Consider the following 12,169-nt stretch of genomic DNA (forward strand, 5'->3'; position numbering starts at 1 on the left):
AAGGTATTGCCAGAAATTCTTGTCGATATCGCAGCAACCTAGACATCCTACCAATTATCTAGCTAAATGGAAATGTGGCTACAGCGCTGCCTATCCTTTCCTCTCCTCTCTCTCCAACATACACACCGTCTTTTCCGCCTCCAAAAGTTCTCGTGCTGTAGCTAGTTGCATCTACCTTTGTCACCCGATGAGTTTGATATCCTGTTATTATCCTTCCTCTCTTCCCCTCTCTTCCCTCTGCCCCTTTCCCCCTCAACTCAAGCCCACCCTACAAACAACACTCATGCACCCCCCAGGCCCAACCTCATTATACTCCGTCCGACTCATATACCCCTTACTCAGCCCACCATCAACGACAAAAACGACCTTCGCAGCCACCTGTGCGCCCAGGAACGCCGCCTCTTCCATCCCGTAATCTTTCCACTCGGGGAAATACTCCGGCGGCTTGAGCGCTTTTATGGAGGTGGGCGTCTGTGCGTGCGAGGAGTGCTGGCTGTGCGGGTTGGGGTGGGAGGGATGGTGTTGCGGGGTTCCGGGCGGGTGAAGGGCCGAGGGGTGCGGATTGGGGTGGGGGAGGAGGCACGGCGGAGGGTTGGTTGCCGTAGTGTTGGGATTGCGGATGGTGCTGGCCTGGCACGGCGAGGGAAGCGGTGGTGGCGGCGTGGAGGAGCGGGTTTACGCCTGGGGGGTGGTGAGCTTGCCCCTGTCCTTGTCCTTGCTGTGGTAGTGGGGTGTTTGCACCCGTCGCTAAGGGCGTGGAGAATTGGCTCGGCAGCTCGGACGTGAAGATCGTCGCGTTGTTGGGACTGATCTGGTATTTCTGGGTCAGCAGCATCAAGAGCGCTTCTTTGAACCCGCGGATCTTCGAGCCGTTGCCCACGATGATGAGAGAGTCCCATAGCTCGGAGCGCCGGTTCACTTCTGGCACTGAGAGAATTGCGCGATGAATTGTGGAGGCGACGAGGGGGAGGACTGCAGTGGAGGTTGCAGCGCCAAAGCGCTCGACGCCTACGGTGCGCTCTTTTCGGATGAAGGCTAGTCCGCCTTCGCGGTGGCGGCGGCGCTCTATGCGGCGCTCTTCTTTGCGTTGAGCAGCTGCTGTTGGGTCGTCGGTGTCGGCGGTGGGCGGAGGGTCTTGAGTGAATGTGCCGTTTGTCGCGGGTTTGGAGGGTTCGGTGAGTTCCTCTATTGGTCTTCTTTCGGTGTATTGGAACGCTGTTCTAGCTTTCTTTGAGTTTGGTAGTCGAGCCTGCTTCGCTGCTGCTTCTTGTGCTGCGGCACTTTTCTTTGCCGTTGCTCTCTCTGCCTTTTCCCTTTCCTTTCGGGCGAGAAACTCGCTCGTCTTGCCGCTTGCGACGATATTTGCGACGTCGAGCACTCCGTCGTCATCTCCTTCCTTTGCGTCCCGATCTTCGTCTGCATCTCCAACTTCTGTATTGATGCCTGGACCTCGTGGTGCACCACCTTGTGCTGCTATGCTCGGCCTCTGTCCATCACCAGAGTCAAGAGCTCCGGTAGAGACTGCTGCGGCTGGGTTTGCTGGAGGCAGTTCTGGGCCTAGATCCGTGGGCAAGTCTGTGCCTGGAGGTAGGATCTCGCATATTGGGTGCTTCTTGAGCTGTTCGCACATGTCGCTGGTGAAATCTTGAGACTTCAAAAGACTGTAGAGTTGTTGGGTCATCGCCTCGCCTCCGCAATCAGGAACCGCAGACGCCTTGCCTAGGTCGTTGACAACGTATTCGCTGATGGTAGTAACGTCGCACTTTTCATAGCCTACGTCCACCACGGTCGCATTTGGCGTAGCGAAGGCGTACGAGACAGCAAGAGCGGAATCCATAAGACAGAAGGCGGGTATTTTGAACTTCTCGAAGAACCATTTGGTGAGCAGCTCATGATCTTGAGCGGTCCAGCATGACTGTGAGAGAATCATGACCGGGGTGTGAAATGGTGGACTGAGTGTATTGTAGATATGCGTTAGGAAAGCAAACAGACACGGCCAATTGACGATGCGGCCTTGGACAATAGGGTATTCGGCGCCCTCGTCGCTTGTAGGATCTTCTTCGTATTGTATCTCATCTTCCCCTTCTCCTTGCTCTTGACCTTGATCGTCTCCCGCGCCATTCGTATCCGTCATCGGCACATCTGATTGACCATTCGTGGTCACACCGTTGGTCTTGGGAGGCTTCTGGATCCTCTTTTCTCTGACTTTGAGAGGTTCCCATTCTCCTGGCGTCTCCGCCGCAAACATGCGGGTGGGCAGCTTCAATCTGGCGGGCGTGAAGGATTCTGGAAGGCCAAGCTGGGCGAGAGTGGATTGTGATCCAGGCGAGATGATCTGTGGCCATGATATGCGTGTTAGCTTGCGCAAAAATAATGTTATGAGGAAACGGCAGGGTAGATGAAGGTGTAACGGACGAGGATGTGTTCATCTTTAAAGGGCGGCATGCTGCCTCCTCGTAGCCTAATTAAGGCGGGGCAATTGGTCAGATGAGCGCAGAGGTGTACTGCAGTTCTTCACAAGCTTGACACTGCTCGCGCTCTGTCACTCACACCCAGATCGAGGTCGCGTCCACAGTGCAGACTCTGCCAAGAGATATATTTCTTATCCGCCCTTAGTACACCCGCCCCTAGACGTGCCTGGAAGCCCGCCAGCTCTAGGCAAGGTCTTAGCTACACTCGGTCAAGCTCGGGGGATGCCAAAGCGTTCTTTCGGGCGGGCCGTTAGGCCTCATCTTCCTATTTGTCCCCCGGAGCTTCTAGCCTATCGCCTGAATCCTTCTGGTGCTTTGGCTTACGCAATTCCATGCAGTGATGCACAACCTAATGCACCAAAAAACACGCCAAGAATCCTGCATTTCAGTGTCGCTCTCCCCACTTTTGCTCCAAGCTTCATTCACTTCTTGCTCTTCCACGAGTCCTGTTCCCTTCGTTGTTCATATTTACAGTAATTCATTCCTCTCGTTGACCGCTGTTCCGAGATCGAGTTCGTATCTGGTGGCCTACTTTCATTCTCGCTTGTGCAGACGCTGGATCGTGGTGGCTGGGATACTTTGCATTTTCGTTGAGCTTTGACCACCAGAATTCTTCCCACAGCTGTTACCATGGCGTCCGACCGCCGTCCATCCATGAACAGCATCCGTTCAGCTCTTTCCCGTACATCAATGGGCCCGAACAGGTCCTCATCCCCACACGGCAGCGAACACCGATCATCGAGTCCCCTCTCCAAAGGAGCTCCTCCCCCCGCACTATCGCCACCTGTACCTCCCAAAGATCGCCTTTCGCTTCCTCAAACACCTCAGCGCAAACCAGTCCAGCGCCAAAAATCGCCTCTTTCTACCGAAGCCTTCTCATCCCCTGCAATGAACGTTCCTGGCTCGTTTCCAGACGAGCCACAGCCCATACCAGGTCAGTTTCCCTCGAGTTCACGATTCGAAAATGCAAGAGTCTGACCTCTATACAGAAACCCCACCGGAAGGCCGATCATCCAAACGTCTCAGCAGTATGACCAAGATCCTCCCCTTTAAAACATTGCGCAAATCATACGATCAGACCTCGCCCTCGGATAGTAGCTCTAGCAGCTTCAGACCTACAACACCGGGTGGTGACAGTGTCAATTCCTCGCCCAAACCCAGTCTACGAAAGAAAGTGAGCGGAACATTCTGGCGGCGAACGAGCAGCTTGAGTATGGGCTTTACACCGGGCGAGAATGGGCATGCCACTGCGACTAGCCCTAATGGTACAAACAGCGCCCACCACGCCGCTATCACCGAGGACTCACGCCCCTCTACACCCGTGTTTGCGGAGGACACCCTCCCGATCAAGAAGAGAAAGAGCGGTACATTCTGGCGCCGTACCAGCAGCCTCACGCTCTCCCAGACAATGAACGCCGAGAAGCAAGGATGGGGCAGAAGAAAGAGCAACGACATGAATCTGAACGGGAACGGGAATGGTAACGGCACAGCTGCGAGCATGGATCCCGCGGTGATCACAGAGCAGGCGGAGAAGGAAGACCAACAAGAAGCCAGCCCTGTGAGAAAGATATCTACGAACGGGAGGAAAGCAATACCAACGAGGAAGCCATCAGAGCGTGAACCACTGCCAGCGCCCAAGCGTTCGTACAGTCCGCCTCCGCAAATTCCCGCGTTCGTCGGAGGAGGTAGCGGGTTGGGAATGGATGAGGATTTCTTCAAGAGTTTTGGGTAGACGTGCTGGGAAGATTGATCTGGTTGGAAGAATAGATATCATGATGACGTAGTCTCGGATCTTGTACTTTACATATGCATGCTAATTGTGATTGGCCAATTCGAACCAGATTGGAGAAATTAGATAGGCAGACAAGACAGAATATATGCCGCAAATATTGTTTATTCACTCGTATTTACTACTTCACAATTCTTGCTGCGGGACAGTCCTGCCCCGCTGTAGGCGTTATTGATAAATTGCTGCTGCGAAGTGAATGATGCCAATATGAATGAAAGTCTTCCGTTTGAGGGCAAAAGATTAAGCTGCCTTCGCCCTCTCCCTTATACAGAGCGTCTTCTTCTAAAAAGAAGAGAACTTCTGCATTTATTTGTATACCTCGATGGTTATAGCTCTACCTATTCCCAACAATCCCCTCCCCTCGACTCAAAAAATCCGATCGAAATCTAGGAACTATTTTTCCTCATTATCTCCGTACTTCATCCTTGATTTCGCTGACCCTCTTACCATCGCGCGATTTCTATCGTGGCATCTCAATTTCCTCTTCTCTTTAAGTGTTATTATATTCTGTTTCCATAAATCTTTTCTCTGTCATCTCCACACCTCATCGATTGGGCCCTAGACTTTCCAGCCTCGCTGGCATCTTCGAGAGTCCACGGTCGCCACAATGACGACTCGTTACCGTGTCGAGTACGCCTTGAAGACACATCGCCGCGACCAATTGATCGAATGGATCAAAGGCCTCCTCGCTGTCCCCTTCGTCCTCCACTCTCAACCCACCGCCGCCTACGCTTCCACCAGCCCAACCACACCCAATGACGACACCTCTCTCCTCTCAACGATGGCAACAACCACTCACCGGCGCTACGCCGAGATACTCCGCGACGTCGAAGCCCTGATAACCGACCACCTCAACCACCAAGTCCATCACTTTCCCGGACTCAGCAAGCTCAAGCACCTCGTTCCCACCACAGGAACATTCTTCACCCCGCTACCCCTCGAAAAGGCCTTTGTCTACCAAGACCGTAAACGAAGAATCAGCTCCCGTCGCTTTGTGGCGCCCAGCTTCAACGACGTCCGCGCCATTCTCAACACCGCCCAACTTATGGCCTTGGTGCACCCGTCGCCATCCCACACCCCCTCTCACGACACTACTTCCGACCCCATATCCAACCCCACACGGATATCACAGAGACAGGAGACCTGGGACAGGGCAGTGACTGGGGTTGGGGGACTCAAACTCATAACCTTCGATGGCGACCTAACTCTTTACCCTGACGGCTCAGCTCTCGACAAGTCCAACCCTGTGATCCACAAAATCCTCGCCCTCCTTGCCCGCGGCATCCATATCGGCATCGTCACCGCAGCCGGCTACACAGAGCCGGCCGCCTACCATGCCCGTCTGCATGGCCTGCTGAACGCAATCGACACCGCCATACGCTTCTCTGCACCACCGGATGATCCAGTGGGAAGTCTCAACAACGTACGATCTGGCAAGACAAAATTGGTCGTTATGGGCGGGGAGTCGAACTACCTCTTCATATTTGATGGGAATAAGAAGGCGCTCTTGAGTAGGGTGGAGAGGGAGGAGTGGATGTTACCTGAGATGCGCGGCTGGACTGAGCCCGCCATCTCCTCCCTCTTAGATGTTGCGGAAGGCGCGCTGAGGGAATGCATCATCAACCTCTCCCTTCCCGCGACTATATTCAGGAAAGAACGTGCAGTCGGTATCATCCCGCGAAGGGGCGGGGCGTTCACGAGAGAGCAGCTCGAGGAGACGGTGCTGGTTACGCAGCAAGTCGTTGAAATGTCCCAAGCTGAGTCCGAGGAAGGGAGGAGGGTGCCATTCTGCGCTTTCAATGGGGGAAATGATGTTTTCGTTGATATTGGGGATAAGAGTCTGGGGGTGAGGGCCGTGCAGAATTGGATTGGCACGCGTGAAGAAGGGCAAGGGGGGATCAAAGGGGAAGAAACACTCCATATAGGTGACCAATTTTTGAGTGCGGGTGCTAATGATTTTAAGGTGTGTTTTACGATTCCCCCAACCTCTACTCCAGTCTGTTTCTCCTTTTCACCCTTTCATGTGGCAGAGGGTTTGAGGGTGAGGAGACAGTGTGGGATGGGAGAGTATATGCTGACGCATTGGTTGTCGGGTGATTAGGCACGATTGGCGTGTACCACAGCGTGGATTGCCAATCCAGGGGAGACGGTGCAGCTGCTTGGGGAGCTGGAGGGGTATTTGAAGGAGGTGGATGGTCGGGGTTGAGATGAGAAATTTGATGAGGCAGGCAGAGGAAGTGGAGTTGGCAGAAAGGACCTTTAAAAGGCAGAACTCTGGTGAGTGGCTAGGCATTGGGCCACTTTCGTGAAGCTAATTCGCGCTGTACAGGCAAGAAAGATTTTAAATCTCACTAGAGTTGCCCGCAACCTGAAGCAATCTTAGCGAGATATGGCTACTTTCCAACAATTCAGCCTTCGCAAACCCCTCTTATTTATAGCACGATTGCAGCATGAACCTCCCAACGCTCCGACGAGCTCGTTCCCTGCCTTTTGCCGGTGACCTGCTTGAAAAATGCGCCATATAGACTTGTGATTGTTAGGATGTTGGGTCACTTAACCTTTCACGCTAGACGAGAAGTTTGAAAAGGTTGGTGGCATCGAGGCATAAACGGACGCAAGTGAGTGGAAAGTTTGTTGAAGTCGCCCTTTCTTCTTCTTCTCTTTCTTCTCTAAAACCTTTACTCCCGAGCTTCCGCAGCAGAATCATCACAAGAGACGCCCAAGGCATTCAGAGACTTGACGGAACAATCCTCATCATCACTCATCTCCATCCATCATGCCTCCATTACCAGAATTCAGTCGCCAAATCTACACTCCACAACAATGCGAGTGCCTATCTCTCGAGTGGGGCCAAATTTATACAAGAGATGACGAGAAAGATTGCGCCCTCTATGTATTGAACGGTATCTACGATATGGACAAGGCATATGCGCCTTGGATCGAGAAACCTATGCTTAGGATTCGCCATTGGCAAAACCTGCTAGTAATACTATATTGTAAGAGTGAGCGGGACCCACTGTGGAGAGTAGCGAACGAGGCCGGCGAGCAGGACCTACGAAGGGATATTTGGCGTGAGAAGGCAAACCTCGAGAATACGAAGAGTCAGAGGAACAAGCTTCTTCAGTGGTACCTCAGTACTTTCGAGGAGCAGATGGAGGGGATGAGGGTGGGGTGGCAGAGTCTGTGCTGGTGGAAGGAGTATTTTGGCATGGATGTTAGTATGGAAGATCTTGAATTGAGATCGTAGGTGTCAGGTTGATGAGGCTGGACGGGCAAAGAAAGAGGGCGATTCTCTACTGAGGAATGCATTGAGGTTCCAGTATGACTGGAATCTTCTCTTTGGGTAGCGTCCTCTTGAACCATTCGGAAGTCAGAGCATATTGCGGATCCTGAGCCACAAGCCCGCGAATTCCGCATCTCGCATTACCACGTTCCTATTTTCATCACCTCGCGTAACGCTCATCCTACATGCTTCTGATGCGCTAGGTGCTGACTATATAAGCACTTGTCCTATTTAGGCAATGCTGAAGCATTTCGGACATAATCATTCTTGACTCCGAATTTGCCACCGTGGCTTCCACAAACTTCGCAGATTTTAGTGGCTTGCACATGACTCACATTGGCTTGTGCCCGATTCTTTTTATTCTCAATCATTCGTCTCCTTACTTCTTTTTCAGCTTCACTCATAACTTCAATCCGTAGGGACACTCACGCTTCCTGTAGGTAGAACTACAGTGAAGACCTAGTATTACTACCGTATCCATTACTTTTCTTACAGATTATACCAGTCACAATGTCAGTCGCTGCTTCTCCTGGTCTCGTAAAGACACGCTTCTTCATCATTTCAGATACTCACGGTGATGATTTTAGAGCCCAAGATGGTCCAATTCCACAGGCAGACGTAGCCATCCACTGTGGCGACCTGACGGAAGAATCGAAATTAGACGAATTCCGGACAGCACTAAAGTCTTTTGCGGCAGTCCAGGCGCCGCTCAAGCTGATAATTGCCGGCAATCATGACTTCACTTTGGATACCCCTGCCTTCAAAGAGAAAGTAGCCACAGCTCAGTCGTCTTTAGAACCAGACCTTGTCAAAAAGATCTATGGCGATTACGGGGAAGCTCGACAACTCATCGAAGACGCAAGATCTGCTCGCATTGTTTTCCTAGACGAGGGCGAGCACTACTTCACCCTCGCCAATGGCGCCACCCTCACCGTCTATGCCAGCCCTTTCACACCTTCACTCAGTGACTGGGGTTTCCAATTCCACCCCAACGACGGCCACAATTTCTCTATTCGTCCCGGCGTGGACCTCGTAATGACCCACGGCCCCCCAAGAGGGATCATGGACTACACAGACTCGAAACAACGGGCCGGCTCTACCGACCTCTTCGAGGCAGTGGCACGCGCCCGACCACGACTCCACTGCTTCGGACACATCCATGAAGGATGGGGGGCGAAGAAAGTTGCGTGGCGCAAAGAGCCGACCGAGAAGCCTAGCCATTTCACGGATATTGATGGTGCGGGAACGAAGGTTGTGGAGACGTTGAAGGGCTTGAGGGCAGGCAAGTTCGATAGTGAGGACGTCAAGAAAGAGAAGGATGAGAGGGATCTGGGGTTGAGACGACAAGGGTGCATCAGTACGAGTCATTGTGCTGGTGATGAGGCGCCGCTGAGGTTCGGAGAGGAGACGCTGTTTGTGAATGCGGCAATTCAGAGCACGGAGGAGTGTTCGCTGCAGCTGCCGTGGGTGGTGGATATTGAGCTTCCTGCGGCCGATTGAGCAACAAGGCTCGGAGGTATTCTGTTTAACTTCTCTTGAAGCCCTGAGGTATGGGTCCGTGATTGTGCGAGCGCCAGATTGAAGCTATTGCGGCGTCTAGATGAAAGCGACAAAAATCTGTCCGTCTGCCTCAATTGTGAAGACACACAAGCAAGGGACGGCAAATCCATCCGAGGACAATGAGCGATACGCATCATGACAGAAACGAGTCAACAGACTGTGTCTCTACTCTCCAATTCCGGTCAACATCCATATCGAAATACCCCTTCCACCAACCCAAACTCTGCCATCCCTCAACTGGAGAATTATGCTCCTCGAAAAGCTCCAGGTGCCACCTCAATACCTCATCTCTATTACGTTGTAGCTGCCTCAATTTCCGCTGAAACTCTTCAATATCCTTCAATATTTTCTCCAGTTTGACCTTGTTTGCCTGCGGCCACAACCGATCCTCTTGATACCCGCCCTGAAGGACACCGACAAGCCTTTGCCAGTGACCGATCGCACGTATTCGCCCCTCAAAACTAGGCTCGCGCGCAGTGTTCAATTCTCGAATGCGGATCAAAATTGCCCACGCACACCTGCGCTCGTGCGCTCGCGTTCGGAACTCGCCGAGATGTTGGGGGCGACAGCAGCAGTGTCGGATGGTGTGGTCGATTGAAAGTCTTACGTTGGGTATTGCAGGCATAGTAGGCGATGATGCGTATTCCTGAAGGCAGATCTGATGAAGCGTGCTTAGGGAATGCCTTTCAAGTGGGCATGCGACGAGTTTTTGGAGGCAGAGTGAGATGGAAAAGAGAAGCAAGAACAACTTCCGTCCGAGATACAGTAACGACCTGTCTATACGACCTTGACATCGGTGTCACAGGACTTCTTTCTATGCAGTTTCTCAATCTGACTTGACATCTCAGCACTGAATTGTGAACGCGGGTTGGAATACTACAACCGCGTATCCAGACTCAGGACCAGGTTCGAAAGATTCGTTGCATATATCAGCCTATTGGAGCCTCATATCACTACAATCCTACCTTCTCATCGCCATCCTTATTACCTCCGAGAGAATGGCCTATGTATTCTCGCGGCGCCAAAGCCACCAGATCCTCAATCCGACAAGACGGACTACAGATAGCTGATATTGACATTCATATTCAACCATTCCTTCCACCAGAGCAAATTCTGGCCCTCCGCTCTCGACTATCTAAAATGTCTCCTTGGAGAGTGCTGTGGGTCTTATTCTTCACAGATTAGGTGGTACCATGCACGAGGTGGTGCAAGACTGCTTTCGACTTGACAAACTAAGTGTAAGAAACGATTTTCAGCTGGCCTGGTAATCATACAGATGCAGGTTGCCTGAATACGACCTTCTGTACAACGGCGAGCGGAGACTTTCGTGCATAGCTGCATACTGATACTCCAACAGTCGTACCAGCTCCTTGTGGTACCATTATCACGTCAAGAAGGGTCCTTGCTGACTATATATATGTGTTCTACTACACCCAGCTCCTTCCATCTCTCATACATCTACACAAATCTTCACAAGAACCCAACTCGATCTAAAAATCCACATCCTCAAAGGCCATCTCAATCTCAAGGTCCCAAGTCTTCAGCATGCCACAATTCGCCTTCCGCCCCTTCCCCCAAGCCGTCCAACTCCACTCCGTCCACGAAGTCCCCTGCTCCTGCCCCCCATACAGCGACGACCCACCTACCTTAGCCATGGAGCAAAACTGCGCCATCTGCGGCCTCCAAGGCATCGACCACATGAACGCCGCCCTCAAACCCTTCATCCGCGACCAGATGGGCCGATACAAGCAGTCCAAGCGCCTACTGCGGGTGAAGCAGAGCAGAAACACGCATCACGAGCTGTGGGCGGAGGCGAATATGAGCACGATGGCGCAGCTGATGCAGAAGTGTGAGACGGATAAACGGTGGGTTAATGGGACGATGGAGGCGAGGAATATGGTGCTCGATTGGTATATGGAGAGGCATGAGTATCATAGTTTGGGGAGAGTGGGGAGGTTGACGTTGAGGGCGTGGAGGGATCGTTTGCAGGTGGGGGGAAGGCGGACGGATATGGAGTTTGAGAGGACTGTGGTGATGGAGTAGGGGAGTAGGGGGAGAGGTCTGGGTTTTGTAGGCGGGATGGGGGGTGGGGGGATGGCGTGGGAGGATGACGGTCATTTTCTTGATGGCAGTTAGGTTAGGAAGTCTGTAAAGCCGAAGACGAAGTAATTGCAAATTTACGAGGACTATGATATAGTGTCCATAAAAGTTCTTAGCAAAGCGGAGCAACTATCGCAGGGACGTTATATTTTTGAAATAAATATTGAAAGACTGCAGCACATTCGAGCACTCATCCATACTTTACAATCCCACTTTGTCCAACTTTTCGATAGAGAGAAATCTCAAAATCTGACGCACCCAAATGTAAAAATTTGATCCAGAATTTAGCCTGTCAGAAAAAATCATCAGATGAATTTTCTAGATTCCGCAGCGCATCGAAGAAGCAAAAACTTCCCAATTACGAACAAAGCCAAGATTCACGTTCTCGACTAGCGAGCGACAGTTATGGCTTGAATGCATTCCAGTACTGTAACATAACATGATCTACCCCCAACTCCCCGTGACTGTCTTCACACAACGATAGTCATCGAAGACAGAACACTTCAGCTGGCTCGCACGACAGCACCCCGAGCAGCCATCCTCCGTGTCAGCTTTCCCCAAAAAGCACGATTTCCAGCCCTCCTCCCTCTTCCTCAAGCTCGCCGCCTCCCTTATCTCGTCCCAAGCATGTATCGCCTTCCACACCATCAATCAGCGCGATACAGACCCTCCCACGCATCGACATCGAAACTCCCCCCTCCCCCTCCCCTTCCCCTTTCCCCCATCCCCATCCCCCTTCGGCGCAACATCAACCCACCGTTTCAATTTCGCCCAATACTCCTCATGCATCCTCACCTTCTCCTTCAATCTATCATTCTCCTCCTTCACCCCCGCCATCCCCGCCACCTGCACCTTCATCTTGCCAAATTCTGTTTCCAGGTGTGAGATGCGTGCTTCGACTCCTCCCCCCCCCCTCTCCCTCTCCCTCTCCCTCTCCCTTTTTCTCACAGTTTTTGTCTTGTTCAT

The 12,169-nt window shown here is 52.2% G+C and overlaps 5 protein-coding genes across 5 annotated transcripts; 4 read left to right on the forward strand and 1 right to left on the reverse strand.

The window, feature by feature from the left end:
* Nucleotides 1–252: 252 nt before the first annotated feature.
* On the reverse strand, nucleotides 253–2,445 carry KY384_005642 (uncharacterized protein; the record flags this gene model as incomplete). The annotated part of the gene is made up of 3 exons (XM_044814141.1): nucleotides 253–471; nucleotides 584–2,335; nucleotides 2,416–2,445. The coding sequence occupies 3 exons, from the start codon at nucleotides 2,443–2,445 to the stop codon at nucleotides 253–255; spliced, it is 2,001 nt and encodes a 666-aa protein (XP_044669442.1).
* A 716-nt stretch (nucleotides 2,446–3,161) lies between these two features.
* KY384_005643 (uncharacterized protein) lies at nucleotides 3,162–4,203 on the forward strand (the record flags this gene model as incomplete). Its single annotated transcript, XM_044814142.1, has 2 exons — nucleotides 3,162–3,405; nucleotides 3,461–4,203. The coding sequence occupies 2 exons, from the start codon at nucleotides 3,162–3,164 to the stop codon at nucleotides 4,201–4,203; spliced, it is 987 nt and encodes a 328-aa protein (XP_044669443.1).
* A 664-nt stretch (nucleotides 4,204–4,867) lies between these two features.
* Nucleotides 4,868–6,569, forward strand: KY384_005644 (uncharacterized protein; the record flags this gene model as incomplete). Its single annotated transcript, XM_044814143.1, has 2 exons — nucleotides 4,868–6,223; nucleotides 6,489–6,569. The coding sequence occupies 2 exons, from the start codon at nucleotides 4,868–4,870 to the stop codon at nucleotides 6,567–6,569; spliced, it is 1,437 nt and encodes a 478-aa protein (XP_044669444.1).
* A 467-nt stretch (nucleotides 6,570–7,036) lies between these two features.
* KY384_005645 (uncharacterized protein) lies at nucleotides 7,037–7,507 on the forward strand (the record flags this gene model as incomplete). The annotated part of the gene is made up of 1 exon (XM_044814144.1): nucleotides 7,037–7,507. One exon carries the CDS (start codon nucleotides 7,037–7,039, stop codon nucleotides 7,505–7,507), a length of 471 nt encoding a protein of 156 aa, XP_044669445.1.
* Nucleotides 7,508–8,053: 546 nt separating this feature from the next.
* Nucleotides 8,054–9,043, forward strand: KY384_005646 (uncharacterized protein; the record flags this gene model as incomplete). The annotated part of the gene is made up of 1 exon (XM_044814145.1): nucleotides 8,054–9,043. One exon carries the CDS (start codon nucleotides 8,054–8,056, stop codon nucleotides 9,041–9,043), a length of 990 nt encoding a protein of 329 aa, XP_044669446.1.
* Between the last annotated feature and the right edge of the window lie 3,126 nt (nucleotides 9,044–12,169).

The sequence above is a fragment of the Bacidia gigantensis genome, assembly GCF_019456465.1.
Source record: "Bacidia gigantensis strain McMullin 20006 chromosome Unknown contig_245, whole genome shotgun sequence".
NCBI classification, from domain to species: domain Eukaryota; kingdom Fungi; phylum Ascomycota; class Lecanoromycetes; order Lecanorales; family Ramalinaceae; genus Bacidia; species Bacidia gigantensis.